This window comes from Mixophyes fleayi, chromosome 9 (genome assembly GCF_038048845.1).
Source record: "Mixophyes fleayi isolate aMixFle1 chromosome 9, aMixFle1.hap1, whole genome shotgun sequence".
Taxonomy (NCBI): domain Eukaryota; kingdom Metazoa; phylum Chordata; class Amphibia; order Anura; family Limnodynastidae; genus Mixophyes; species Mixophyes fleayi.
This window is the reverse complement of record NC_134410.1, coordinates 20,753,693-20,779,163: the sequence shown is the minus strand read 5'-3', so window position 1 is coordinate 20,779,163 and position 25,471 is coordinate 20,753,693. Positions and strand designations below refer to the sequence as shown.

General features: G+C 42.6%; 1 protein-coding gene across 2 annotated transcripts; it reads left to right on the top strand.

Annotated features, from left to right (window-relative positions):
• The first annotated feature begins 246 nt into the window (after nucleotides 1–246).
• ACP7 (acid phosphatase 7, tartrate resistant (putative)) lies at nucleotides 247–25,471 on the top strand. 2 transcript variants are annotated; one of them, XM_075186810.1, is made up of 14 exons: nucleotides 247–383; nucleotides 3,320–3,420; nucleotides 5,040–5,243; nucleotides 7,672–7,854; nucleotides 10,672–10,697; nucleotides 11,353–11,450; nucleotides 12,794–12,856; nucleotides 12,933–13,047; nucleotides 14,461–14,574; nucleotides 15,475–15,532; nucleotides 15,970–16,037; nucleotides 16,203–16,274; nucleotides 16,880–17,017; nucleotides 22,307–25,471. In XM_075186810.1, the coding sequence occupies exons 2-14, from the start codon at nucleotides 3,321–3,323 to the stop codon at nucleotides 22,352–22,354; spliced, it is 1,287 nt and encodes a 428-aa protein (XP_075042911.1). In that variant the 5' UTR covers nucleotides 247–383; nucleotide 3,320; the 3' UTR covers nucleotides 22,355–25,471. The 2 variants fall into 2 exon arrangements, with proteins under 2 accessions (XP_075042911.1, XP_075042910.1); XM_075186809.1 differs by having other exon boundaries at nucleotides 3,316–3,420.

Sequence of the window (25,471 nt, the reverse complement as noted above, 5' to 3'; positions counted from 1 at the left end):
CTGCTATCAAAATTGCCCCTTGTCTCTTCCTCTGTCTGTGCGTGTGTATGTTTGATAATTTAGACTGTAAGTTCCATGGAGCAGGAACTGATATGGATGGGGATGAGTGAGTTCTCTGTACAGCGCTGCGGAATTAGTGGCGCTATATTAATTGATGATGATCTAAGAATATCCAGTTGATTTGCATGAGTGCACTACTGGTTTCACTCACAAGGGGGCACCCACGTTGCAGAGAGGATATTCTTATCTAAGCCAGTCCCCTTTGTTTTGTTTCCGGCTGTTCCCAGACTGTCTTCAGCCCCTCATTTCCTTACTGTTCATTGACATGATCCTGTGCTAAAGAGGCAACTAGTCCCACCACCCAGATTACAACCTCACGTCAGGTATTGTCTGTCTGTGCTCTCATGTCTTTTGTCTTCATAGTTTGCAACTTGTTCACCTTGTTTTTAAAGCTGAAATTATATCCTCCCCCAGTGTGTCTTAGGTCGTGTCTACACAAGCAATTTTGTCACAGAGACACATCTAACACAAGACATTTGATGGATTTTTCATTGTATACAATATGTTGTCCAAGCAAACCTTTCAAAAGTGTATTAGAATTGATGGAACAGTGCATTTATTGCAAACCTGTTTTGTGATGCATTTCTCCCATTCTCCCATTCATATACCTTCATACATAGATGTGATTTATAACTGACCCTTGTTTCCCCTCAATAGTAAGGGGATATAAATAGTGGGTTATATATCACCCCTAGGAGGTAGGCTCCCTGAAGGGTCTTCTATTACCCTCCCGCTCTCATGCTCCATCTCTGAATAAGATGTGCCCTCTACCCCCAAATAGTGATGATTTTTGTGGTACAACCTTAAAGGGAAAGTTTCAGCTTTTCCATTTGGGAAGGTGACCTCGTCTTTCCCGAGGAGCATGGCTGGGAGGTGCCAAACACCTGCTCTCCAAGAAAGCAGTTTGGATAAGTCAGTGGTGGATCTTTCCTTGGAAAAGGAGGACAGAGTAGCCAGGGATGAGGATGAGGCTCAGGACAACTTGACCACCCATTTGAGTCCAACAAAATTTTGTCCAGTTCAGAGGCCATCCACTACCTTATCAGGGCTGCACTCTAGACCCTGAGCATCCAGGATCCCAATGACCGGAACCAACTTCTGCATTACATTTTCTGGACCCACCGTCCTGCCATTTTTTCCATAATTAATGGTGCATATTTGCACTTTGCAATTTTTCGGTGATGTTTACTCCTTTAGCCGAGTAATCTGGAATTGTGAGAAACTGCCTGTAGTGGGCACTTTGGTCTCCTGGCTGTCCAAGAAGACTATGATTCTTCTCCTGGAATCGGCATCCTTCAAAGAACCCTTGGATATGAGAATGGAAAGACTTCAGAAAAACCTTTTTTTCAACATCAAGGTCTTTACAGCTTGTGGCAAAGACTACTTTCAGGTGAGTGGAACAGCCCTCAGAGGGGCTACAGAACAAGCATGCCCAGGTTAGAGCTGATACAGCGAGTCTCCTACATCCTGGACATGTCATTCTAAATGGAATTTTTTGGCTTAAGGTCAGGTCGGCAGTCACCACAAGAAAAATGTCTCTGCTTGCCTTTGCCTTTTTTTTGGAAATCTGGTGTTCAATCTGGAACTGAAAAGACACCATGGGTGGAAAGGGGGAGCAGTAGCACCTTCCTTCTACTGCCAAATTTTGCCATAAAAGTTTCTTTCATCAGGTGACAAACAGTCTTAAAAGTCCCAATCCAGCTTCTTGGAGTACCACAGTCCAAGGTCGTGGACCTCCGCACAGATACCAGGCTTGATCTGCGGTAAATGTAATCAAGAACAGATACCAGGATTATTACCGGATAGATGATGATACCAGGAATACACCAGAGTGATGTTGATAGCAGGAACGCACCGGAATAGTAGCCAAACAGTCAGGATAGCACAACTTGCATAGACTTGTAGCCCTGGCACCATTTTGTAGCCTCAGCTGCCTTAATTGGTCTAGGTGAAAGGGGGCGGAGAAGCCGCAGCCAGTGGGAGAAGAGAGAAGTTTATAAATAGTGGAGGTGCGTGCGAGAAACAGGATGGCTACCACCATCAACAGAGTGTATCAGCAGCGCCCACAAGCCTCCTGCGGGTAGATATAAAACACCCTATAGGGGGAATTCAATTCCTCTCAGGTACTGTGCAGTGATGTAACATCATGGATCTTCTCCTTGCACACCATAGATGTGTGTAGGATAATCCGTGGTGATCGGGTACCCAGGAATAAGCGGAGCCAGACGTTGACGTGGTGTTTGGCTCATTGCGGGTAATTGATTTCTCCCCCTATGTGTCCCTAGCAAAAATCGGAAACTTACGAGGGTTTATCCTCCCAGAGTTACCATTTGTCTGTTAAACCCCAGATTTGTCCCTTTTTAAGGGTAATATAAGGACCAGGCGGATTTTTTAATATCATGCTGCTTCTAGCGACTGCGCCCTCTTTTGTTCACAAAGGAGATATAGAAACCTCTCACATCACTTTCTTAAGAATCAGGGGGATATATATTCCAGGATTTTAAAGAGTAATCTGCAGTCTCGAATTATTGTCAAAAAGGCCGCTATTATTGCATATTAATCTATCAGAAAACACCAGGGACCTGGGTCATTAAGGAGAGCAAAGCAAAAAAAGGAGTAAGTTTGCTCCTGGACAAACCATGTTACAATGCAAGGGGTGCAAATTAGTTTATTATTTTGCACTCAAGGTAAATACTGGCTGTTTTTTCATGTAGCGCACAAATACATGATAGCTTTATATTTACACTGAAATTTAAAGTTGATCTAGGACATGTCCTACCCCCAACTGTAAATCTTCCCCCTCATTTTAAATTTACCTCCCCCTCCAATGCAACATGGTTTTGCCCAGGTGCAAAGTTACTCCTTTTTTATGCTTTGCTCTCCTTAATGACTCAGGTCCTTAATGACATTGTCCTATTGACAGTATTGACAGTATGGGGCATATTCAATTGACGGCGGGATCGCCGAAAATCCTGCGCTCAAAAAATATTACCGTTATTACGGTAATCCTGCGCGGGAAAACCGTTAATATGGTAATTTACTCGCTGGATTTCAGCTCGCAGCTCGGCGATATTACCGTATTAACGGTAATATTTTTTGAGCGCGGGATTTTCGGCGATCCCACCGTCATTTGAATATGCCCCTTTGAGTTCAGAGTTATTGTATTAAAGACGACAAATCTATCAGTTGGAAATAAAAAATATTATTAAACACCGATTTGTGATTACTGTGAAATCTAACCTCTGTATCTTTCAGGCAGTATGTGGATATCTATTCTCCTCCTGAGTGTGACCATGCTGTGTGTAAACTCTGCTAACATTGGCTGGTACCAACCTGAGCAGGTACACCTGTCATACACAGGTAAGTACCATCATTGTGTGTGGTTAGTGTTTGTGATCATTTGTCATGACCAAACCATCTGTATGGAGGGGAGGTGGTCTTGTGTACATGTCACCTTTACATAAAACACATATACACATGAGACGTTGTCATGGAAGGTTTATCCCCCCTACGCTACTATTATTATTATTATGATTATTATTGTTTATTTATTTATAAGGCGCCACAGATTCCGTAGCGCCAGATACAGAAGCCAGTAACAAATAGATGTTGTAATACACATAAGTCGCACAGATGAGTGTGAGTAATGCTATGGGGACTCGCAAAGAGTGCAGCAAAAGACATGACAGGACGTACGAGGGAGTCAGACAGTAGACAGACACGGGACAATAGGTAGAGAGGACCCTGCCCGCGAGAGCTTACATTCTAGAGGGAGGGGTGGTGAGAGGCAGTAGGACCAACTGGGAAATGATGGAGATGGTAGGCAAGGAAGAGGAAGTGATGGATAAGGAGGTGGTAGGATAGGTGAGCTTGAAAAGGTGAGTTTTGAGTGAGCGTTAGAAGGACTGAAGGTTGGGGGAGAGGTGAGTGAGGTGGGCTAGGGAGTTCCAAGGATTGGGGGCAGCACGGCAGAAGTCTTGGAGGTGAGCATGGGAGGAGGTAATGAGATATGGTAATTATGCCTTTGTTGCTGTAGCTGCTGTTTAGTATCACCCTAAAACAGATATGGCAATTAAATCTCACAACTGCCTTGCCAGGTTATAAAGAATCTGAAGTCAGTGTGAGCTGTCACTAGCCGGGCTCTGTACCCTGCCCCTGCCCCTGCTTCATGAACCCCGTCTGTACTTGTTCTGTTTTTATGTGCAATTATATGTTGTATGATTTGTAACTCTGACTGTCCATGACTGTGTAGTGTTGTGGCGCCTTATAAATACACAATGATGATGATGATCATTCTCCTGGAAATACTTCACCATCAATTTTTCCCTGTTTTACAATTTTCTTACCTTTTCTCCAAAGGCAGATGACTTTCTCATGTACTTCTATCAAAAAGGGATCCCATCTCACCCAATTTTCCAAGGAAACCCCCTTTTTTGCATCTATTTAACTCACAATGTTGATTTTCCCTTCAGACTCGGGAGGCACCCAAATTAAAGGGACACTAATCTCAATAACATTAACGGTCTGTTGGTAATTGTGCCTGGTACAGGATAATGTATATGCTATACGTAGTTTTATATGATCCTTCTGTGCAGATATGGGCATACTCCGGGCGTTGCATCTGCTACCTCGCACTGTCATATTTTCAGACCTTTCCTGGCCGCGCCAACAATGACATCATGTCCTCCTCCCAATGACATCACACACTTGACAATAGGCCACACCCCCAAGCTACTGTATTGTGAGAGGATTTACAAACCTGCAATAAACTGACGGGAGAGCTCTGGGAGACGTAAAGGGATTCTGGGCAGGAGTAAGCAAATAATGAAACTGTACTGAATGCAAACAGACCCGTCTTATATAGTTCGCCTGCATATAGAAAACAGGTGAAAATGGACTTCACATTTATCAGCCAGAGAAATGGTTTGATTAATGCTGAGATGTGTGATGTCTGCAGTGATATATTTCTTTCTGTCCAGGTCTCCCGGCGTCTATGACTGTGACATGGACCACCTTCAGCTGGACCCCTTCTGTGGTGGAGTATTATCCTCTACCCGGGCCCCCCTCCTTCAATCTTACCGCGTACGGTGACTCCACTCTGTTTGTGGATGGGGGCCAAATGCAGAGAAAGATGTTTATCCATCGGGTTACTTTGAAAAACCTGGATCCTGGTCAGAGATACGGTAAGACAAGCTCGGGTCTATCTCGTTAGATATTTCTCATTATCTCTCATTAACTGTCTGTTTTATGTCACGGAGGACGTTTAAAGTGGAGGTGTCTAGTGTTTTATTGTGAGAAAATGGACATATTTTGCGCTATATCATGTCCCCAATCCACACTTTCGTCATCCATCTAGTTTTAACGATACATTTAGCGAGTGATTAGTTTGAGACTGAATTCATTTGAAGTTTTACTTTTTTATACCAAAATACAACTTGTTCTACCCTCCCCTTTATGAGACTAAGGAGAACTAGGCGCTACCTTCATTTGAATTGTCACAATTTTTAGTCTTCATCGACATTGCTATGTGTGCATACTAAAGCACTTTCACATTAAATTGTGTCTAGGGGCCTGATTCATTAAGGATCTTAACTTAAGAAACTTCTTATTTCAGTCTCCTGGACAAAACCATGTTACAATGCAAAGGGTGCAAAATAGTATTCTGTTTTGCACATAAGTTAAATACTGACTGTTTTTTCATGTAGCACACAAATATCAACTTTAAATTTCAGTGTACAAATAAGCTATCAAGTATTTGTGTGCTACATGAAAAAACAGTCAGTATTTAACTTATGTGCAAAACAGAAAACTCATTTTCACCCCTTGCATTGTAACATGGTTTTGTCCAGGAGACTGAAATAAGAAGTTTCTTAAGTTAAGATCCTTAATGAATCAGGCTCTAGATGCAGCAAATTGTGTTCCATTGAAAGTAGTGGATGACATCCGTTAACCTCAGTTTCCCAGGAGGTGTAAGAAGAAAAGATACATTTTTCAGAGCTATATCTCTATCCTGTAAAACAAAATGACACTTTTGCATTCCTGCACAGAATCAGACGCATTATTGCTGATATCCCACATTTAGAACATTCTGATCCACTAAAATTAACTCCTTCTGAAATCAGTCATATAATTAGGTCCAGCAGGAGCAGGGTCTGTATCCAATAGTCTGACAAGGCTTCAGCCTAGGGCGCAAGGCTTTTGGAGGGTAAAAACTGTGACATGGAGAGGTGTAAACTGAAATTATTTTTAAAATATAATAGAATAGCTGTTCTCCAAAGTAAAGAGGAAACCTGAAGGACAATATGTAGTAAAGTTTTATTCCTGACGTATTCCTATGGTAAAGGCTGAAGACAATGAGTCATCCTTGGGCGGGCGCTGAAGGATAAGCGAGCAGGAGAAACAAAGATGGCGACATGAGCTCTGCTCGAAAAGAGAGAGCTGCATGCACCTAACAGTAGTGCACGCAGCATTGCCCATGTATATTATGGGAATAGGAAGAGTTGGAGAGCTAGCCACGCCCCCATGCATGCTGGTCACACCTACTGGCGGCGTGATGTGGAAACCCTCCTCTACAAATCCTGCGTTTGCCCCTGAAACCGTGTGTTAGTCTGTCGTGTAAGGCGGGGCTATGAGTGTATTAACCTTGGGCTGCCTGAACACTTAATCAGGTCCTGAACAGTTGTCTTTGATGTTAACTACATAATATAAATATGTGCATATGTTTGTAGGGACTTACCTTCTATATTAATGTTCAGTGCAACACATTTGCATACACCTTCCTGTACAGCCCTGTGAGAACCTTATAAAGAATAAAAGTATTCAACTATATTTAGCATCTGATGAAGGGTCCAAACCACCAAGTCAATTTAGCAATAAACACTAAGAGAATATTTACAAAACTGCGGGTTTGAAAAAGTGGAGACCAATCAGATTCTAGCTGTCATCTTGTAGAATGTATTGAAACAATGATAACTAGAATCTGATTGGTTGCTATAGGCAACGTCTCCACTTTTTCAAACCCGCAGTTTAGTAGATATTCCCCTAGGAATTTCACCCTGAGTTACACAAGCTTGAACCTCAGGGTAGTTTACTGTTTTATAAATGGGTGATGTCATGTTGCTTGTTGGTTGCAGGTCAGATGTAGGGAATGTCCTGAAGCTCCACTAAGCTAAGGTCAAGTGTAGCAGTGTCCTAGGAAGTTATAGAAACCCCACTGATTATGGACAGTCTATCGTGGTCCACTGGCCAGGGGGCTGGCAGCAAAAGCCTGAGGTGCAGTGTTCCCCTGAAGTGACAATCTGGGGGAACCTGAATAGCTGAAGGCTGGGGTCACATATGTGACAATTTCCTCACGTGTGTGTCACCTTTTACTGGGTGTGATTGACCTCTATTGGTCATGTCCCCAAAGTAAATAAAAGTCACCCGAATATGACAATAATTGTAAAGTAATGTTTTAGTATAATGTCCCTTTAAATGTGTCACTTATCCTGTTTTCAGCATTTTATTTATAACATTTTTCTCCCTGTTGTCTCTTTATGATCTCTGTGATATTTTGTGACTGTCTCACGTCTCCTGTGTAACCTTCCCTCTCTCACGCTCGCCGTCTCTCAGCTTATCACTGCGGCAGTTCCCTTGGCTGGAGCCCCCAGTTCTACTTCCATGTGCTGAAGAGTGAGCCTTCCTGGGGCCCCCGCTTGGCTGTGTTTGGGGATATGGGAAATGAGAATGCACAATCCTTGTCACGGCTCCAGAAGGACACACAGATGAACATGTATGATGCCATACTGCATGTTGGTAGGTACTGGTGTGTTATTGGATAATGCTTGGATTGGAGAGTAAGGTAATTATGTGGAGATGAGAAGAGTAGGGGCAGCAAGGTGGCTCAGTGGTTAGCACTTCTGCCTTACAGCACTTGGGTCATGAGTTCAATTCCCGACCATGGCCTTATCTGTGAGGAGTTTGTATGTTCTCCCCGTGTTTGCGTAGTTTTCCTCCCACACTCCAAAAATATACTGGTAGGTTAATTGGCTGCTAACAAATTGTCCCTAGTCTGTGTGTGTGTGTGTCTGTGTGTATTAGGGAATTTAGACTGTAAGCTCCAATGGGGCTGGGACTGATGTGAATGAGTTCTCTATACAGCGCTGCGGAATTAGTGGCAATATATATATAAATAAATGGTGAGGATGATGATGTTGACATGAATGCTGGTAGTACTGAGCCCACTATGGCAGTAATTTATCTGAGGTGTTGAGTCTAGTTAGGGTCCAGAGTTCATCAGGAACCCACATTGGAAGTAATGGAATTTGCGGTGGGAGACCTAAAAGTTTTGGCCCTCAGGCTCATCCCAGGAGGCAGCAGCTGATGAGGGAGGACCAAGTGACAAAGCATGAGAATGTCATTACACAGAGTAATTAGTTTGGTCATGAAAACTGCAACTTCACGGCCTGTGAGCTCTTCCTTGGTCTTGTCTTCAGGGCTTTACCAAAAGGTGGCTGTCTCTTTTATTCCAACCTCTGAGGCTAAAATATGGAAACAGATAGCATACTGACCTATGGTCTTAGAACCCTGCTGAATACTTATAGACTTAGAGGTGGAAGAGACCCATCTGGGCTAATAGAAGACCACACAATTAAAGATAACACAAGATAATAAGCAGTAATGAGATGTAAAATAGCATAATTTCTTACCCAAATGGCATGGAGAGAGTGCAGTGTACTACGCGTGGAGGGTGCAGTGTACTGCCATTGGTGGGAGCAGTGTACTATGTGTGGAGGGTGCAGTGTACTGCCATTGGTGGGAGCAGTGTACTACGTGTGGAGAGTGCAGTGTATTGCCATTGGTGGGAGCAGTGTACTACGTGTGGAGGGTGCAGTGTACTGCCATTGGTAGGAGCAGTGTACTACATGTGGAGAGTACAGTGTACTGCCATTGGTGGGAGCAGTGTACTACGTGTGGAGGGTGCAGTGTACTGCCATTGGTAGGAGCAGTGTACTACATGTGGAGAGTACAGTGTACTGCCATTGGTAGGAGCAGTGTACTACATGTGGAGAGTACAGTGTACTGCCATTGGTGGGAGCAGTGTACTACGTGTGGAGGGTGCAGTGTATTGCCATTGGTGGGATCAGTGTACTACGTGTGGAGGGTGCAGTGTACTGCCATTGGTAGGAGCAGTGTACTACATGTGGAGAGTGCAGTTGCCATTGGTGGGAGCAGTGTACTATGTGTGGAGGGTGCAGTGTACTGCCATTGGTAGGAGCAGTGTACTACATGTGGAGAGTGCAGTGTATTGCCATTGGTGGGAGCAGTGTACTACGTGTGGAGGGTGCAGTGTACTGCCATTGGTGGGAGCAGTGTACTACGTGTGGAGGGTGCAGTGTACTGCCATTGGTGGGAGCAGTGTGCTACGTGTGGAGGGTGCAGTGTACTGCCATTGGTGGGAGCAGTGTACTACATGTGGAGGGTGCAGTGTATTGCCATTGGTGGGAGCAGTGTATTACGTGTGGAGGGTGCAGTGTACTGCCATTGGTGGGAACAGTGTACTACATGTGGAGAGTACAGTGTGCTGCCATTGGTAGGAGCAGTGTACTACATGTGGAGAGTGCAGTGTATTGCCATTGGTGGGAGCAGTGTACTACGTGTGGAGGGTGCAGTGTACTGCCATTGGTAGGAGCAGTGTACTACATGTGGAGAGTACAGTGTACTGCCATTGGTGGGAGCAGTGTACTACATGTGGAGAGTACAGTGTACTGCCATTGGTAGGAGCAGTGTACTACATGTGGAGAGTACAGTGTACTGCCATTGGTGGAAGCAGTGTACTACATGTGGAGGGTGCAGTGTATTGCCATTGGTGGGAGCAGTGTATTACGTGTGGAGGGTGCAGTGTACTGCCATTGGTGGGAGCAGTGTACTACATGTGGAGAGTACAGTGTGCTGCCATTGGTAGGAGCAGTGTACTACATGTGGAGAGTGCAGTGTATTGCCATTGGTGGGAGCAGTGTACTACGTGTGGAGGGTGCAGTGTACTGCCATTGGTGGGAGCAGTGTACTACATGTGGAGAGTGCAGTGTATTGCCATTGGTGGGAGCAGTGTACTACGTGTGGAGGGTGCAGTGTACTGCCATTGGTAGGAGCAGTGTACTACATGTGGAGAGTGCAGTGTATTGCCAATGGTGGGAGCAGTGTACTACATGTGGAGAGTCCAGTGTGCTGCCATTGGTAGGAGCAGTGTACTACATGTGGAGAGTGCAGTGTATTGCCATTGGTGGGAGCAGTGTACTACATGTGGAGAGTGCAGTGTATTGCCATTGGTGGGAGCAGTGTACTACATGTGGAGAGTACAGTGTACTGCCATTGGTGGGAGCAGTGTACTACATGTGGAGAGTACAGTGTACTGCTATTGGTGGGAGCAGTGTATTACATGTGGAGAGTGCAGTGTACTGCCATTGGTGGAAGCAGTGTACTACGTGTTTAGGATGTGTGTTATGAATAGCGAAGGGTAATGTAGTAGAATGAAGTGTGTAATAAAAATGGTTGTGTGACTCAAGCTTGAGAGAGATGTGTTGTATACAACGTACACAGCTGAATGGGTCTCACTATATCTATCTCTTGCAGGTGATTTTGCTTATGATATGGACAAGGTAAAGAATATTTATATTTTTTGCTAACACCTCTTATTAGACAGTCCCTAACTGGATCAGACTCTGGGTACATGCAGTGGTATGGGGTTTGCATTTATTTGCATTCATTACATGGTGAATGCAGCTTGAATGGAACATTAGAGACCAATAATCTCTGTGGGAAGTGTGTTGTACACTGTACTTGTTTCAAGCGCTGACCCCACATGCTTGTTGTATTTTATTTTTGATCCAGACAGTTTTTGACAAAAGTGTCAGTCTCTACCCACCTCATGTTTTTTAGAGGAATCAATGATCTCTTTGTTCACATCTGTTCATGCTGCATTCAGCGTGCGGTGTACATAGCACAGTAAACCCTGTGTGTGTACCCACTGATATGTACAGAAACTAACCTCAAAGGATAAAATGTCATTTATATAAGATAAAATAATGTTAAACTTACTTTTGTTGTGGTTTTACCCCAATCCCAGGATCACCTCTTTTTTAACTACTTAAATGGAACTTTTCCAAACTAAAGGAATATTTTTGATGCCTCTGTCCTGTAAACAATCATTACAAGAATGTAGCCTATTGGGTCACTAGGAGCCTCAGAGTGCCTCGTGCCTCAGAGACAAATGCCCTGTATACAGCAGTTCTCATCATCCGTTGCTTCTTTTAGGACGATGCTCAAGTGGGGGATGAATTTATGCGTCAGATTGAGTCAGTTGCGGCTTACGTTCCCTACATGACGTGTCCTGGAAATCACGAAGAGGCCTAGTGAGTGTTAATACTCCTGTACTTTAGACTAGTAATTGGCTGAGAAGTACATGTGTTATAGAAGTCAGAAACTGAATAATGCTCACATTATTATCCGTATAATCTCAGGAACCGTTAATGTCTAATATGAATGGCTCAATAGTTAAGAGCACTGACTCTAAAATCAATGCACTAGTGACCCGATTTGAATACTGGTTTTTAGTCCTTAAGACCGCGGACAAGTCACTTTGGGCCTCATCCAAAGTTTAACGCATTTTGTGCTCCCAACTGTACCTGTCTAAAATAAAATAAAAAAAGTACTTAAAAAATAGTGTTACTGCTTCAGGAGTACAATTTCTTTTATACATTTAGCCTAGCTACAACTTACCTTGGGGATAACTTGTGTTATGCATGTTTTGTCGCTATCCAATAACGATTGTCGAATCTCGATTTGTGTTTCCAAAGCACAAATTAATTTATTATCCAAAAGTAGCAGAATAATTCAAGCGAAATAATAATAAGTACAGCCGTTACTTATCGCAGGCGCTCTGGATCCAGTGAACAGTCATTCAGGTCTGAAGGCTGTGGTCAAGGAAGACTGGTCACTAAGTCCAAAGCTCCTGCTTATATGCAGTCAGAAATACAGTAAAGCAAAGCAGATGATGTGGCTTGCTTCTATTGGTCCAGTCTTCAGGAAGGTCCAGTGTACTGCAGGTCATAGGCCAGTTCAAACCAAAATATACAAAGGTGGGGGTCATCTCTCCAGGGGATGTGCTCTGATTTTCCTGCCCAGACTCCAGTTTCAACTAGTCTATTAGCATTTTATAGTCAGTATCACTTTAAACATTTATTCCCTAACATCACTAACTAGAGTATGCAATGTGCGACTTCTTCGGCGAATGAACCAGACAGCTGCTGATGAATAGGGGATTAAAATGATACTAAACATGACACAGTTCCTGCAACCTGAACCTTGAGTTTTACTAACATGCATATAACTTATAATATTAAACATAAATACCGCTATATTTTGACATAAATAACTATGTACTGCAACTACAATTAATGTGTACTAATTACAAATGTGTGTGTTCGTGTGAATGTGTTTAAAAGTGTAAAAACTGTTATTGCCACCTGTTGCGGCTGGATACGTCCTTCCACGCCGTGGCGCGCTCTACGCATATTTTCAGTCAAAGACAACCAAGTTTGCTCAATATTAATTGAAATGACTTTATCCAATTAGCTGACTTCGACACTTAGTACTTATAATTGCACTTAAGCTGTAAGTGTGACTCGCAGCTATGATGGTATGTAGAATTCAGTTATTAAAATGATTACATTTGTCCCCCTCTTGTTTTCTTTAGTAACTTCTCCAATTACCGTAACCGTTTTTCCATGCCAGGAAAGACAGAGGGTCTCTGGTACAGGTAAGTAGATGATATATTGGTGCCACATAATTATGCAGGAGAGACCGGTGACATTAACATATCCATGTTTCCACAGCTGGGATCTAGGACCTGCTCACATCATCTCATTCTCCACAGAGGTGTATTTCTACCTGAAATATGGCCAAGAGCTGGTGGGGGAGCAGTATAAATGGCTGCAGAGAGATCTTCAGGTGAGATACAACGTTTGTGTGTGGTCATGTAAACTGTGTGCAATATCAGGGTAATGCTTAAAACATGGCCTGTTTAAGGTACGGAAAGAGAGGATAGATGTTTCATTAATTTATTATTGTATATTAAAGCACTTAAAATAAACTAAAATAAAATACTTAATTTAGAGTTAAAAGCAACAAAACAAACTGAAAATTCGTTCCTGGACACACTATATTGCAATGCTCAGGGGGGAAGCGGCAAATCCACGCTGTGCTGCTGGGGTGGGGGCTTTAATATGTGGGGACAGATTTACAGAAGGAGGGGTTTGCTACCTAGCTCAACTCTAAATCATAGCTTTAAAATAAAGATGCCACAGTATTTGTGTGCTACATGTAAGCAGTATATGCCCAGCACAGTGCTGGATTAAGGCTTTGGGGGGCCCGGGGCACTTGCCCCCTGTGCCCCCCCCTTAATCCGGCTATGGCCCAGCATGAACATAATTTGCCCCCGCTAGCATTGCAACATGATTTGTCCAGGTGTAAGTTTGTACCCTTTCGCTGGATTTTATCCATATTATAACTTGAAATGAAGTCCAACATGTGCCTACATTTGCAAAAAAGAGATTTCGTTTTGTGCAGTGAGATAGAGGAGAACGGCGCTCACCTTGTAGTATAAGTGGGATGTAGTTTGCACTTTCTAGTTGCAATTTAGCAGAAAAGGACATTTATAGATGCCATGCAAATAGTGCAATAAGAAGTGACACAGATAACAGACACCCATAATCACTCTCTTAATATATTTAAGACATAAATTAAATTAAAACATCATATTTAGAACAAAATGAAAATGTTTAGGTGAAGGAGGGGGGGGGGTCTTAAACTGTAATCATATTGTGGGCAGCACGGTGGCTATGTGGTTAGCACTTCTGTCTCACAGCACCGGGGTCATGAGTTCAATTCCCGACCATGGCCTTATCTGTGTGGAGTTTGTATGTTCTCCCCGTGTTTGTGTGGGTTTCCTCCGGGTGCTCCGGTTTCCTCCCACACTCCAAAAACATACTAGTTGGTTAATTGACTGCTATCAAATTGACCCTAGTCTGTGTGTGTGTGTGTGTTAGGGAATTTAGACTGTAAGCCCCAATCGGGCAGGGACTGATGTGAATGAGTTTTCTGTACAGCGCTGCGGAATTAGTGGCGCTATATAAATAACTGGTAATAATAATTTTGTACTTTGATTTCACTTTTCACGTTTTTCAACAAGTGCATTTCCAGGTGGATCCGAGCACCCAAGACACTAAACTGATAGCTAGATACAAATAGAGAAGCAGTGCGGACCTACATTTTTGGCAGTATATGATTGAGTATTAATACCCATGTTAGGGTGAATATCGCCTTAATCCATTATGCATGACCTCAGACCTTTGTCTCCTACAGAAAGCCACCAACCAGGCTCGCCGTTCTGAGCGCCCGTGGATCATCACAATGGGACACCGCCCCATGTACTGTACCAATTTCGATAGTGACGACTGTGTCAAGCATGACAGCACGGTGAGAAGGACAGATATAGAGATGTGCAGGGAGGTGGGAGGATAGGTGGGTGGTGGGGTGAGCAGACCTTCTAAGGAACAAAAATTAATGATAAAGATTTGAGGGGGCAATGACCTGAAGAAGTAACGCATGGGTTGGAAGGGATCTGAGAGAGGCCTGAAGAGAAGTCATTACTGTAGATTGTGTTTGCCTTACGTTTAACCTTCTAATGCAGCTTTGAAATTCTGGTTTCTGGTTTCCTCTAAATGGTCTTTCTTGAGGTCTTGGAAGTATCTCAGACGTTTGGGGGTTCTTCACAGCCTGGTGGCTTGTTCTTTGGAAAATTGATGTTTCAATCTTCAGGTTTCCTCTGAATGGTCTTTCTTGAGGTCTTGGAAGTATCTCAGACGTTCTTCACAACCTGGTGGGTTGTTCTTTGGACAATTGATGTTTCAATGTTCAGGTTCAGTGGATCTGTCAATTTAGCATATGTCTATATTGTGTTTCCCCCCCTTAATTTGGTATAATTGAAGATGTTTTGTCAACTGTGTAACAGGAGTTGTCTCTCGGCGACGAAAGTTGAAGGTTCTTCTCTACCTAGGGTTTTGGTGGAGGGTTGTGTATATTATGTCTTCAACTGGGGGTGGGGAGGATTCAATTAACCGTTACTATGATAAAATCTCTGCTTATTTTTCCTTACACCTCTATGGGGTACGAGGAAATATCAGTGGAGATTTTCGTAAAAAATTTGCAGCCGAAGGAACATCGCAGCTAATTGAATCCCCCCCTAGGTGTGTAATACAATGATGGGTAGGCTGAAGCTGATTATCGTCCTATAATGAAGGAGGATGCCGTATTTCTTGTAGGTGGCCTCAACTCGACTGAAGGAGTAATTATGTTGGTTTATGTGCTGTGTTTCAGATACGCACAGGATTACCTGGAGGACAGTACGCATTGGAGGAATTGTTCTTTAAATACGGTATTTCAGTAAATATGTGACTACAAGCCTTGCCTAGAATCTTTGTTTTCCATACAGGTCTGACATTTACAACGAGAGTAAAACAGTCCTTAGACCTTTATATATAAATAGTGCTTATTGCTCTGTCATCATAATGCTCCAGTGATTATGAATTTGTTTTTTTTGTTTGCTTTGCAAAATTTGCACGTCATACAATGCAGGCTTCAGAAAACAGAGTGCCTTTAGGAGCATTTAAGGGAGAATTTCAGGGGAAAATTAATTACATTTATTTAGACACAATATTGCACCTCACCAACCAGTTACCATACCCAATTTCTATGTCTCTGTATTTTTACTTACTGATCTGGGGGGAAAGTTACTATTTGGCTACTTATTACCAATCAGCTGTGCAAGAAGAGGAAATGTACAGGTGAGTAAACTATTCTGTCTGTCCTCAGGGGTGGACCTGGAGATCTGGGCACATGAACATTCCTATGAGCGTCTCTGGCCGGTCTACAACTGTACGGTGAGTACTGCAGTCAGTCTACAATATCCCAGGGAGTTATTATTCATATGTCTGAACTCAACACTACGTGATATTTACTCCTCTGCTTCATGAGGAATATTTGATGATCTGTTTGTGGAAGTGACAAATGTGCAGAATTCTTACTTAGATCTTCATTCGTTTCAGGTTTATAAAGGATCTCCTGAGGCTCCGTACACCAATCCCCCGGCCCCTGTCCACATAACCACAGGATCTGCGGTGAGAGAAACATTGGGGGTGATGAGAGCGACATGAGAGGATGTAGTGAATGTAGCTGCTATCTCATTATCATCTATGGGCAGCATGGTGGCACAGTGGTTAGCACTTCTGCCTCACAGCACTGAGGTCACGAGTTCAGTTCCTGACCATGGCCTTAGCTGTGTGGAGTTTGTATGTTCTCTCCGTGTTTCGCGCGGGTTTCCTCTGGGTGCTCTGGTTTCCTCCCACACTCCAAAAACTTACTAGTAGGTTAATTGGCTGCTATCAAATTTGACCCTAGTCTGTATGTGTGTGTGTGTGTGTCAGGGATTTAGACTGTGAGCCCCAATGGGGCAGGGACTGATGTGAGTGAGTTCTCTGTACAGCGCTGTGGAATTACTGGCGCTATTTAAATAGCTGATGATTCTGTGGGTTATAAGAACAAGGCCACTTACTGCTTAGTAGATCAGACAGACAGACAATGATACAGATAACTTGGCGTATTCCAGATAATTAGAATAAGCCTGTCGTCTGAGGTGGGATATGTGTTGGACGTAGGTGAGTGGGTTAAGGTTATATAAATGTAGTTCAGTCTTTCATTGTGCAGTTCTGGTTTTCTCCTGCAGGGGTGTAGTGAGCGGTTGGATCCTTTCTTTCCGCTGCATCGGGAGTGGAGCGCAGTAAGGATTGAAGATTATGGCTATACGCGTATTAACATAGCGAACAAGACTCACATACACATCCAACAGGTGTCAGATGACCAGGTGAGTGTATGTGTTGGTAAATGAGCAGACTAAGGGGACTGAGAGGGTGTTGAAAGCAGGTCTGGCAAACAAATGTACATTGAGTCTTTCAGTTTATGGCTTCCACAGCATTCCCATGGTGTCTAATAGAATATAAGTACAAATGTGAAGTGATTTACTGTATAATTTTTGAGTGGTTGGTTCATATGGGATAATGTACATTGTTAGTTCTTCTTGATTAATATAAGAGGGTCTCTTGTCGGAGAAATGACTGATGTGAGCTACAGATATTGTCTGTACAGCGCTGAGGAATTGGTGGCGCTATAGAAATAAATGATGATTCTAATTATTGTCGTAGATTTGTAGGGCGCCACAGTGCTCCGCATCGCCGCACAGTAGGGAAAACAGGACAAACATAAAACAGGGACATACAAGGCAGACAAAATAAATGCAGACATGAAAACAAAGGGTATGGAGGACCCTGCTCATTAGAGAGATTATATGCTAAAGAGAAGAGGGCACAGCTAAAACAAGAGGAGTGAGTGTGGCTTAGAGTGGAGATTGGGATAGTTGTGAGGGTGCATTAGTGTGAATAGTGTTATCAAGGATAAGGTCACCTCTAAATTAGAGATGAGTTTTCAAAAAGCATCTAAAGATTTGAAGGCTTTGGGGAAGTCTAATTGAGCGTGGGAGGGAATTCCATAAGAAGGGAGCAGAACAGGAGAAGTCTTGTAGGCAGGAGTGAGAGGTGGTTACCAGAGACTAGACAAGCCGTAGGTCAGAGGTAGATCTAAGAGGGCGGGAGGGAGAGTATTTTGATATGAGATTTGAGATATATAATGATGATGTTTTGGTTTAATAGATATTACTTTGTGCAGTCAATCAAATATTCTACCATTTTCCTTCATAATTGTGCCACTGGGGGGTGCTATTTCATAGCAACTTAAAAGTGGTGTCAACGGGAACTTTAAGTTTTCACACTAGTGCGTTTCCGGCTTTAGAAGAGTTTATGTGTAACTTGTATAGAATTTCCATTGCAGCTGGAAAAGTGCAGCATTTATAAATGTCACAGCTTATAATCAGTGCTTAATATGCTCTGTGTGACAGCAGTTTCCAAACAGTTGGTATATGTAAGCGGATGTGTGAGAGACAAGAAGTTGGGTAATCTACCCTCCCAAAAATGTTGAGATAAACCCTTCTTTCCCAGGACTAGCTGAAATCAAAAGGGTCTTTGGGATCCTTGCCAAGGCGTTGGGGATATGTTTTTGGGCAGTAGCACCCTATTAACCCCTGAAAATTGTCAAGGCTTTGATGCTCTGCGGGCCCACATCCTGTGGGGGGTACGGGGACCTTCCATTCAGATGTGTAGTTCAGTTCACTGTAAACCCTTTTGTAAATACAAAAGAAATTGAGAAAGAAAAATAGGAGTGTACACCCAAAACAACATATGGTGGGTACGGGAGCATGCCCATCTACTAAACTGGTAAACACAACCCGCACCCCCTATTTTTATTTTGTTATTCAGTGTAACCTGAAGGCTACTGACAATGGAAATTAATCACCTTACACCCCTTGTATCTATATATATACATATATATATATATATATATATATATATATATATATATTCCAGCTCATTAGGACCTCAGTGCTTTATCACCCTGCAGTCTATTGCTCACCTGTGTATACCTGTATCGTCTCTGCAGTTAAGACGCTGCCACTACTCTACATATCGCTGTGCATCTCCTCTGATCCTGTTCCAGGGCCATCCGTCTCATGAGGACCCCGATGCATCAGTATCCTGCAGACTGTTGCTCTCCTACAATCCTGAACTTCCACTTACCTGTTCGACCCACTCTGACATATCCTTACTGCAACCAATATCTCCTGTTCCTCCATCTAGTCTTGCTCATCTCCCCCTAGAGGACCGTGACCTGTGGTTAGACAGCCGCTAAGCCCATATTCCCTTGCAGGGATCCCTGGTGAAACCTCTCTTTCCGATAGACTCCGCACCTCTCTAGGGGTAGGATCCACCTGAACAGACTTCGAGGCCCATCCTGACTCTGATTTCGTGACAATAGGTTACAGAGGGAGGTGAGGGCAGGGGTAGGTAATTTGGATAGAGGCACTTTTATCCTCATTTCATGCCTTCCTCCAGTTTTTAAAGTGCCGTTGGCAAGAAGGTTAGAGCCATAGGAAAGGTCTGTGCTTGAGTCTTTACTTCATTTTTTTAGTTTGAAGAAAATGTCATCAGTCATTACTTACCGTAATGTCTGGAGTGTCACAGGGACTCTGGTCTCTCCCTCTGACCCCTACTCTTGATGTGGACTATTCCTCCCTCACTCGTGTCTCTCTTCTGCTCTCCCTGGGCAGTGGGATACAGCAGAGGTTTGTAGTATGAGGACAAAGAAGGAATGAGCGTATGCATTAGCGGCCTTGTCTGATACATGGGGTCCCTGCTTGTTCTCAGTATCTGACCTTGTAGGCAGCAGGTTGGCAGCTATGTCACTTCTTTTTTCTTCTCAACAGGGAATCAGGTGCTCCTAGTGTCTCACATTTAGTGTTTTGGCATAGTGTGAAGATTCAGCACATAAGACCTGTTTAAGGTTTCCTGCTAATAATTGTGGGTTCAAAGCCTAAACTCAGCCACAGTGAAATGTCTACTTGGGGAATTGAGGTCAATAGTGGTCCCATGTTGGAGATGTCACATGGACTCAAGGAGAAGCTTAGCCTTTCCTCCTGCATGTGATAGATATCTGCAGATCTGCAGTAACATAGGATCTACAGTCCATCACTGCACAGTTCACAGACTGGACAGACTGCTCTTTGACATCCAGGATGTCTATCTCCCTATAGGGGCAGTTTCACGGCAGCCATTTATTTTGAAGTCAGGTGTTCGCCAAGCTGATGCCATCAATTGTGACTCACTTCCAGTAGCAGTGGATTACCATTATCCAATACCTGCATGATCTTATGATTACTGCTTCCTCTTGGGAAACCATGATGACCTATGTGCAGACCACTTTGCTGGAACAAAGATGACAGATCATAAAGTATTCTCTGAATCTGGGTGGGACAGTTCTGTCTTTCACCTGTCTCACTGGATTTGTGTGTCCTGAGTGGTTTACACTCTTTGGCATAGGTTGAAGATTGTGGTCTCCTTCTGAGCACCTTCCTGGTGCTCAGGACAGTTTGCCTGGCACAGGGGTGGTCATTCCCTTAGGACTATAGTTGGACATTACAGGAGTTAGCTCGTTCCCCTGGGTAGTCATGAGCTGCACTATGAAGAGCGAGGCGGAGGAGCTGTGATGAAGAAAATCAAACAAATTGAGAAGATTTGTAATGTATTTCCCATGACAGTGTTCCAACCACCAACGTGGCACCTGCAACTCTCTAGCCGTGGCAGAAATGGAGCTAAGCTGCAGAGTCATCCTGTTGGCCAATTTCAAACCAAGAGTGGAGAACTGGGAGACTTCATCAGTCAGCAGACTGTACACCCCACAGAATGGTCCGTACATCCGAAATTCTTCAAGTGGATAGTGTCTCACTTTGGCCTGCCAATGGATCTCATGGTCTCAAGGCTGAACCACTAGGTAGCCCGCTACTGCTACTACTCGTGGGAGCCACATGTACTTTAAGTGGACACAATGATGATCCCATAACCTTTCCTTCTGGGCAAACTGTTCCCTCCTTTGGCACTTCTTCCTAGATTTTTTAAAAAGATCAATGTGAAGAACTGGCGTCTCCTGAGGCTGAACAGCCTACTGGACACAAGGGTAATACATACAATACGATACCAGTCCTATTATGGCTGCCTTGGGCAATCCGACTGTAGGCTTACGCTTTGTTACCAGCTCCTTCAACGCTTCTTAGGACAAGTCCCAGGATTGCGAAGCCCCAGTGTCTGCATGCAGGGCAGCAGTCACCTTGCTTTTGGAGAGTGCACAGATTAACAAGATTTAGGGTAATTTATCCAAAGGAAGAGCAACATGGGTCCTCATAGTCCTTCTCCAGATCTCCGTCCTCTGTCAGCTGGCAGGGACCATTACTCCCTACACCAGCTTGATATTTGTTAATCCCTTGAATACTGAACTGCTCCTTCTTATAACTGCAGAATAGCCTCAGGCTGTAGGGGTGTGTTTGGCTTTCTTCTGTGTCTCAGGATCTTAAGGCATAGGAATACAATACAGGGTGATTAAGGTGATTAAATCAGGCACAAAGAGCCATCCTGTCTGGCTTGTGAATACACCCCTAACACTTATCTAGTTTGCCTACAGATGTAGCTATGCAGATGTGGTTACAGTGTAATATAATGTTGGCTATTTACTCCATTGTGCTTAGCCTTACCAATGGTGCTCTTCAGTCCCTAAGGCACAAACAAATGGGTGATTCAAGTGATGCTACGTAGCCTATCTCATCCAGGGCCTACCATAAACTATGGGACAGCTATATTCACAGGTGTATGAATCACCATTTCCCTTGTGGCACTTTTCTGTTAAACTCACCTTTTTGTCCTCATTCAGAGTCATCTGAACAGAAGGCTGGTCTTAAGTTCACTCAAGGGATCAGGTTTCTGCTTTCACAATTCTTGTCCAGATGTTGCTGGCCTCTATCCCTTAGGTCAAGACATTTCTTCTAGCGGTGTTGCATGTTTATCTTCTGTTTCATGATCAGGTTACGCAGTGAGACCTAGATCTGGTCTTCACCTCTCTCCATGTTTAAACTTTCAAGTCAATGCCCGAGGTTCACTTGCAAGGTTTCTCCTTCAAAGTAGCCTTGCCCACACCAAAGTTCCAAAGTATGCCTTGCCCGCGCCGAGTCTGAGTTGGCTGCCTATCTTTATTCCCCCTATTTATAATTTTTTCGGAGGTCTAGTAAAGGACAGGGGCAGCCTCTTCACAGACTATCACATTACGTGGGCAAGGCTGTTCGACCTATACTAAGTCAAGCAAAACACCAACCGTCAGAGTCATTCTTGGCCAATAAGAAAAAAACCCAAAACAAACAAGAAATACTGAAAAAAAAAAAACCTTACAACATTATATATTATATTGAAATTAAAAACATTTTATTTTAGAATTTTGAAATGAAAGGTAAAAATAATATTTAAAATGGTTTTTTTAGGGTTCCTAAAGAAAAAAGATTTCAATTATAGGTTTATCTTTAATCTGTATGAAAATGTTTTTGATCATAATATAGAGAATTTGTTATAGATGATAAATAAAAATACAAATATACATTCCAGTATACAAAAAAAGTAATATATAATCCCCAAAAGTAATATATAACCTGCTTTTGTATTTTCCCCAGGATGGTACGATTGTTGATGACATATGGCTGATTAAGGACAAGCGGTGAATACACAGATACATTATTTCAGAGAAAAGTTGACCCCATATTAATTCTATATTTGGATCTTCTGTATCTTGTTCTCAGCATGATGCCTTTATTTATAGTTCTAAGAAATGATCACGTGATGCCTATGAATCTGCTGCTGATCTCCATATGTTATGGTAAATATATGTATAGGTCCTATTGTGTAATCACAGTCAGAATGCACTGCAGGCTACAGATAATATGCACACGTGGCATTGAGATTGCAAGAGATTTGTGTTGCTATGGCCTTAAAGAAAACACAACCTAACTTCTGATCAGCCGAGAAGTGTCCGTGGCGGCTGACAGTGGCCAGATACACTTAACATTGGGAAGTACGTCACTAATCATTGCCACACAGATAAAGATAGATCTTTTCACATTAACTGCCATAAAGAAGATGGTTAATGGCAGGAGTGCGACTGTAATCTGGATAATACTCCCATCTTACTGTTTAAGGATGGAATGGAGATAGGAGGTTACCGTGGCAACCATAGAACACGTGAAAACTTCTATATACTATTGAAAAGCTCATTACTTGAATTCGGAATCAGCACTTAGTCATATGTGCTATGATTAGTGAGTGCAGTCGGCAAGCAGACGACCCCATTTACTAGAGGGACTTCTCAGGGTTTTTTTTTTCATAATATAATCTCTCACTCCCTTAACAAACATGGCTGATCCTTCGTCTGTGACATCACTGACACAGCCTCCAGGAAACTTTATTCTTAAGGCATGGATACCCGAAGAAAATATCATCATCATCATCATTTATTTATATAGCGCCACTAATTCCGCAGCGCTGTACAGAGAACTCCTTCACATCAGTCCCTGCCCCATTGGAGCTTACAGTCTAAATTCCCTACTATAGACACACTCACACACAGACAGACAGAGAGGCAATGAGACTTGGATGGCTGTGGTACCAAGGCTCGGACTGGCCAGTGAAGATACCAGGATATCCAATGGTGGCCCCCACTCCTAAATGGGCCACACGGGATTCTTAGGGCCCCTAAGTATTCCAGTTTTGCCAGTACAGTCCAGTCACTTTTTTTCCCACCCAAACACCTGTTTTTGCATAATTTAAACTCCTGGTGGACCCAAGTTTGAATATTTTCTTAAAACCATTCTACCTGAAACAAAGTATTGGGTAGAATTTATGACCTAAGCACACTTCATTTCACACGGGTGTTACGTTTTTTTTTAATATGATGGAAGTCCTAGGTATAGGAAAAAAATGACTTTGTTTTTGCTTGAGAGCCATGTATCTGTATTGTGTAATGTGTTTGAGGTATAGAATATAATTGTGCCCTAAAAATGAGTAACTTTGGACCTTGGCAAAACCATATTGCATTGGAGGGGGAGGTAAATTTAATATGTGAGGACAGATTTATAGTTTGGGTAGGGCATGTCCTAGATCAACTTTTAATGTCAGTGTAAAAATAAAGCTATAAAGTATTTGCATCCTACATAAAAAACAGACAATATTTTCCTTATGTGCAAAATAATAAACTCATTTGCACCCCTTGCATTGCAACATGGTTTTGCCAAGTTTCAAAGTTACTTATTGTCTTGCTTTCCTTTCCTTAATGAAATAGGCCCAATATCTTATTTATTTAATGGGCTTTATATAAGTGAAACGTTTGATTTTAAATTGTTTTTAACAATATGGGGAAACCCAATAGTGAGGAGAGGTTCTAATGGATCTTCTCTACACACTAATATTATTAAACCCTATTTTATTTGGATCTAATAATAGGTTTTATGTATGCAGCTAATAGATCCAGGTAGTACACAGGGCCAGAATGGTGCATTGTGGGTCCCAACAGCATAATTTAGTAAGGGGCCGGCGATGTCAGAGCGTGGGCCTCGGGAGCGCAAAGGCTTTGGGGGCAGGTGGTGAGGGGCACCTGGGCTTCCCCACACCACCTGGTCCTGCTAGGTACTGGTAAAACTGCATCTCATAGTTTTAATGCCAGGGGAGATCCAATATAAACCTCTTCTACACTGTTACTAGAGCCCCCACCAAACAGGGAATTCCTGGATATCATCGACATGACATAACCAGGTTACCACCGATCCTGCGCCACTATGAACTTTTCCATTCAGTACTTAGCATTTCAGTTCATCGCCCTTCAGGGGAACCTTGGTCTGTTACAAGGGCATATGGAACACAAGCACATGACAGCCATAACTAGCTACAGTAAATAAATGTTGGGATTGAGACAGAGGGGTACATTTACTAAACTGCAGGTTTGAAAAAGTGGAGATGTTGCCTATAGCAACCAATCAGATTCTAGCTGTCATTTTGCAGAATGCACTAAATAAATGCTAGCTAGAATCTGATTGGTTGCTATAGGCAACATCTCCACTTTTTCAAACCCGCAGTTTAGCAAATATATCCCAGAGTCTCCAACTGATGTAAATATACTGTGGCTGGTCAGGAGCATTGAAATAATACTTGTGTCAAAAATACAAACACATCAATAATAATGTTATTCATCTACTCACACAGCTGCAGGAAATAGCTGCAAATCTTATCAGTGAATGAAAGTGTTCATTACAGGTTAACAACACCATTTAATAATTCTTCATTATCCAGCCAGAAGCAGAAGAGTGTCAGCTGATGGAGCAAGTTGGTTGTTATAAAATGGTTATTTGCCAACACTAATTGCTGCTATTCACTATTCACAATAGTTAAAGGCATTTTTTGCTGTAATAAAATTATACATTAACAGAATAAAAATTTTACTATATTTCTCCTAAGCTTATTTATATCAGTTGCAATGGAGCTGTTCTGAAAAATGATATTGGATTACCATGATAAATAACAAATTTGCCAAATAATTTCATAATCATTTTGCCAATTCCCAAGATAAACCCACAATTGTTGTTTGTAGGAGATTGTACATTTTGCATATCGTTTACTTGAATAAAATAATGTGTATTCCATGTTGAAGATGTGCTTTGATCTAAAGCTGGTAAGGCTTGTACCATTTTCTGTAATAATTTGACCACTAGGGGCACTGTACCTTTGAAGTCAAAAGCAGATAATGAATTATGTTCTATTAAAAAATAAAGTGCAAATAACGATTACCCAGA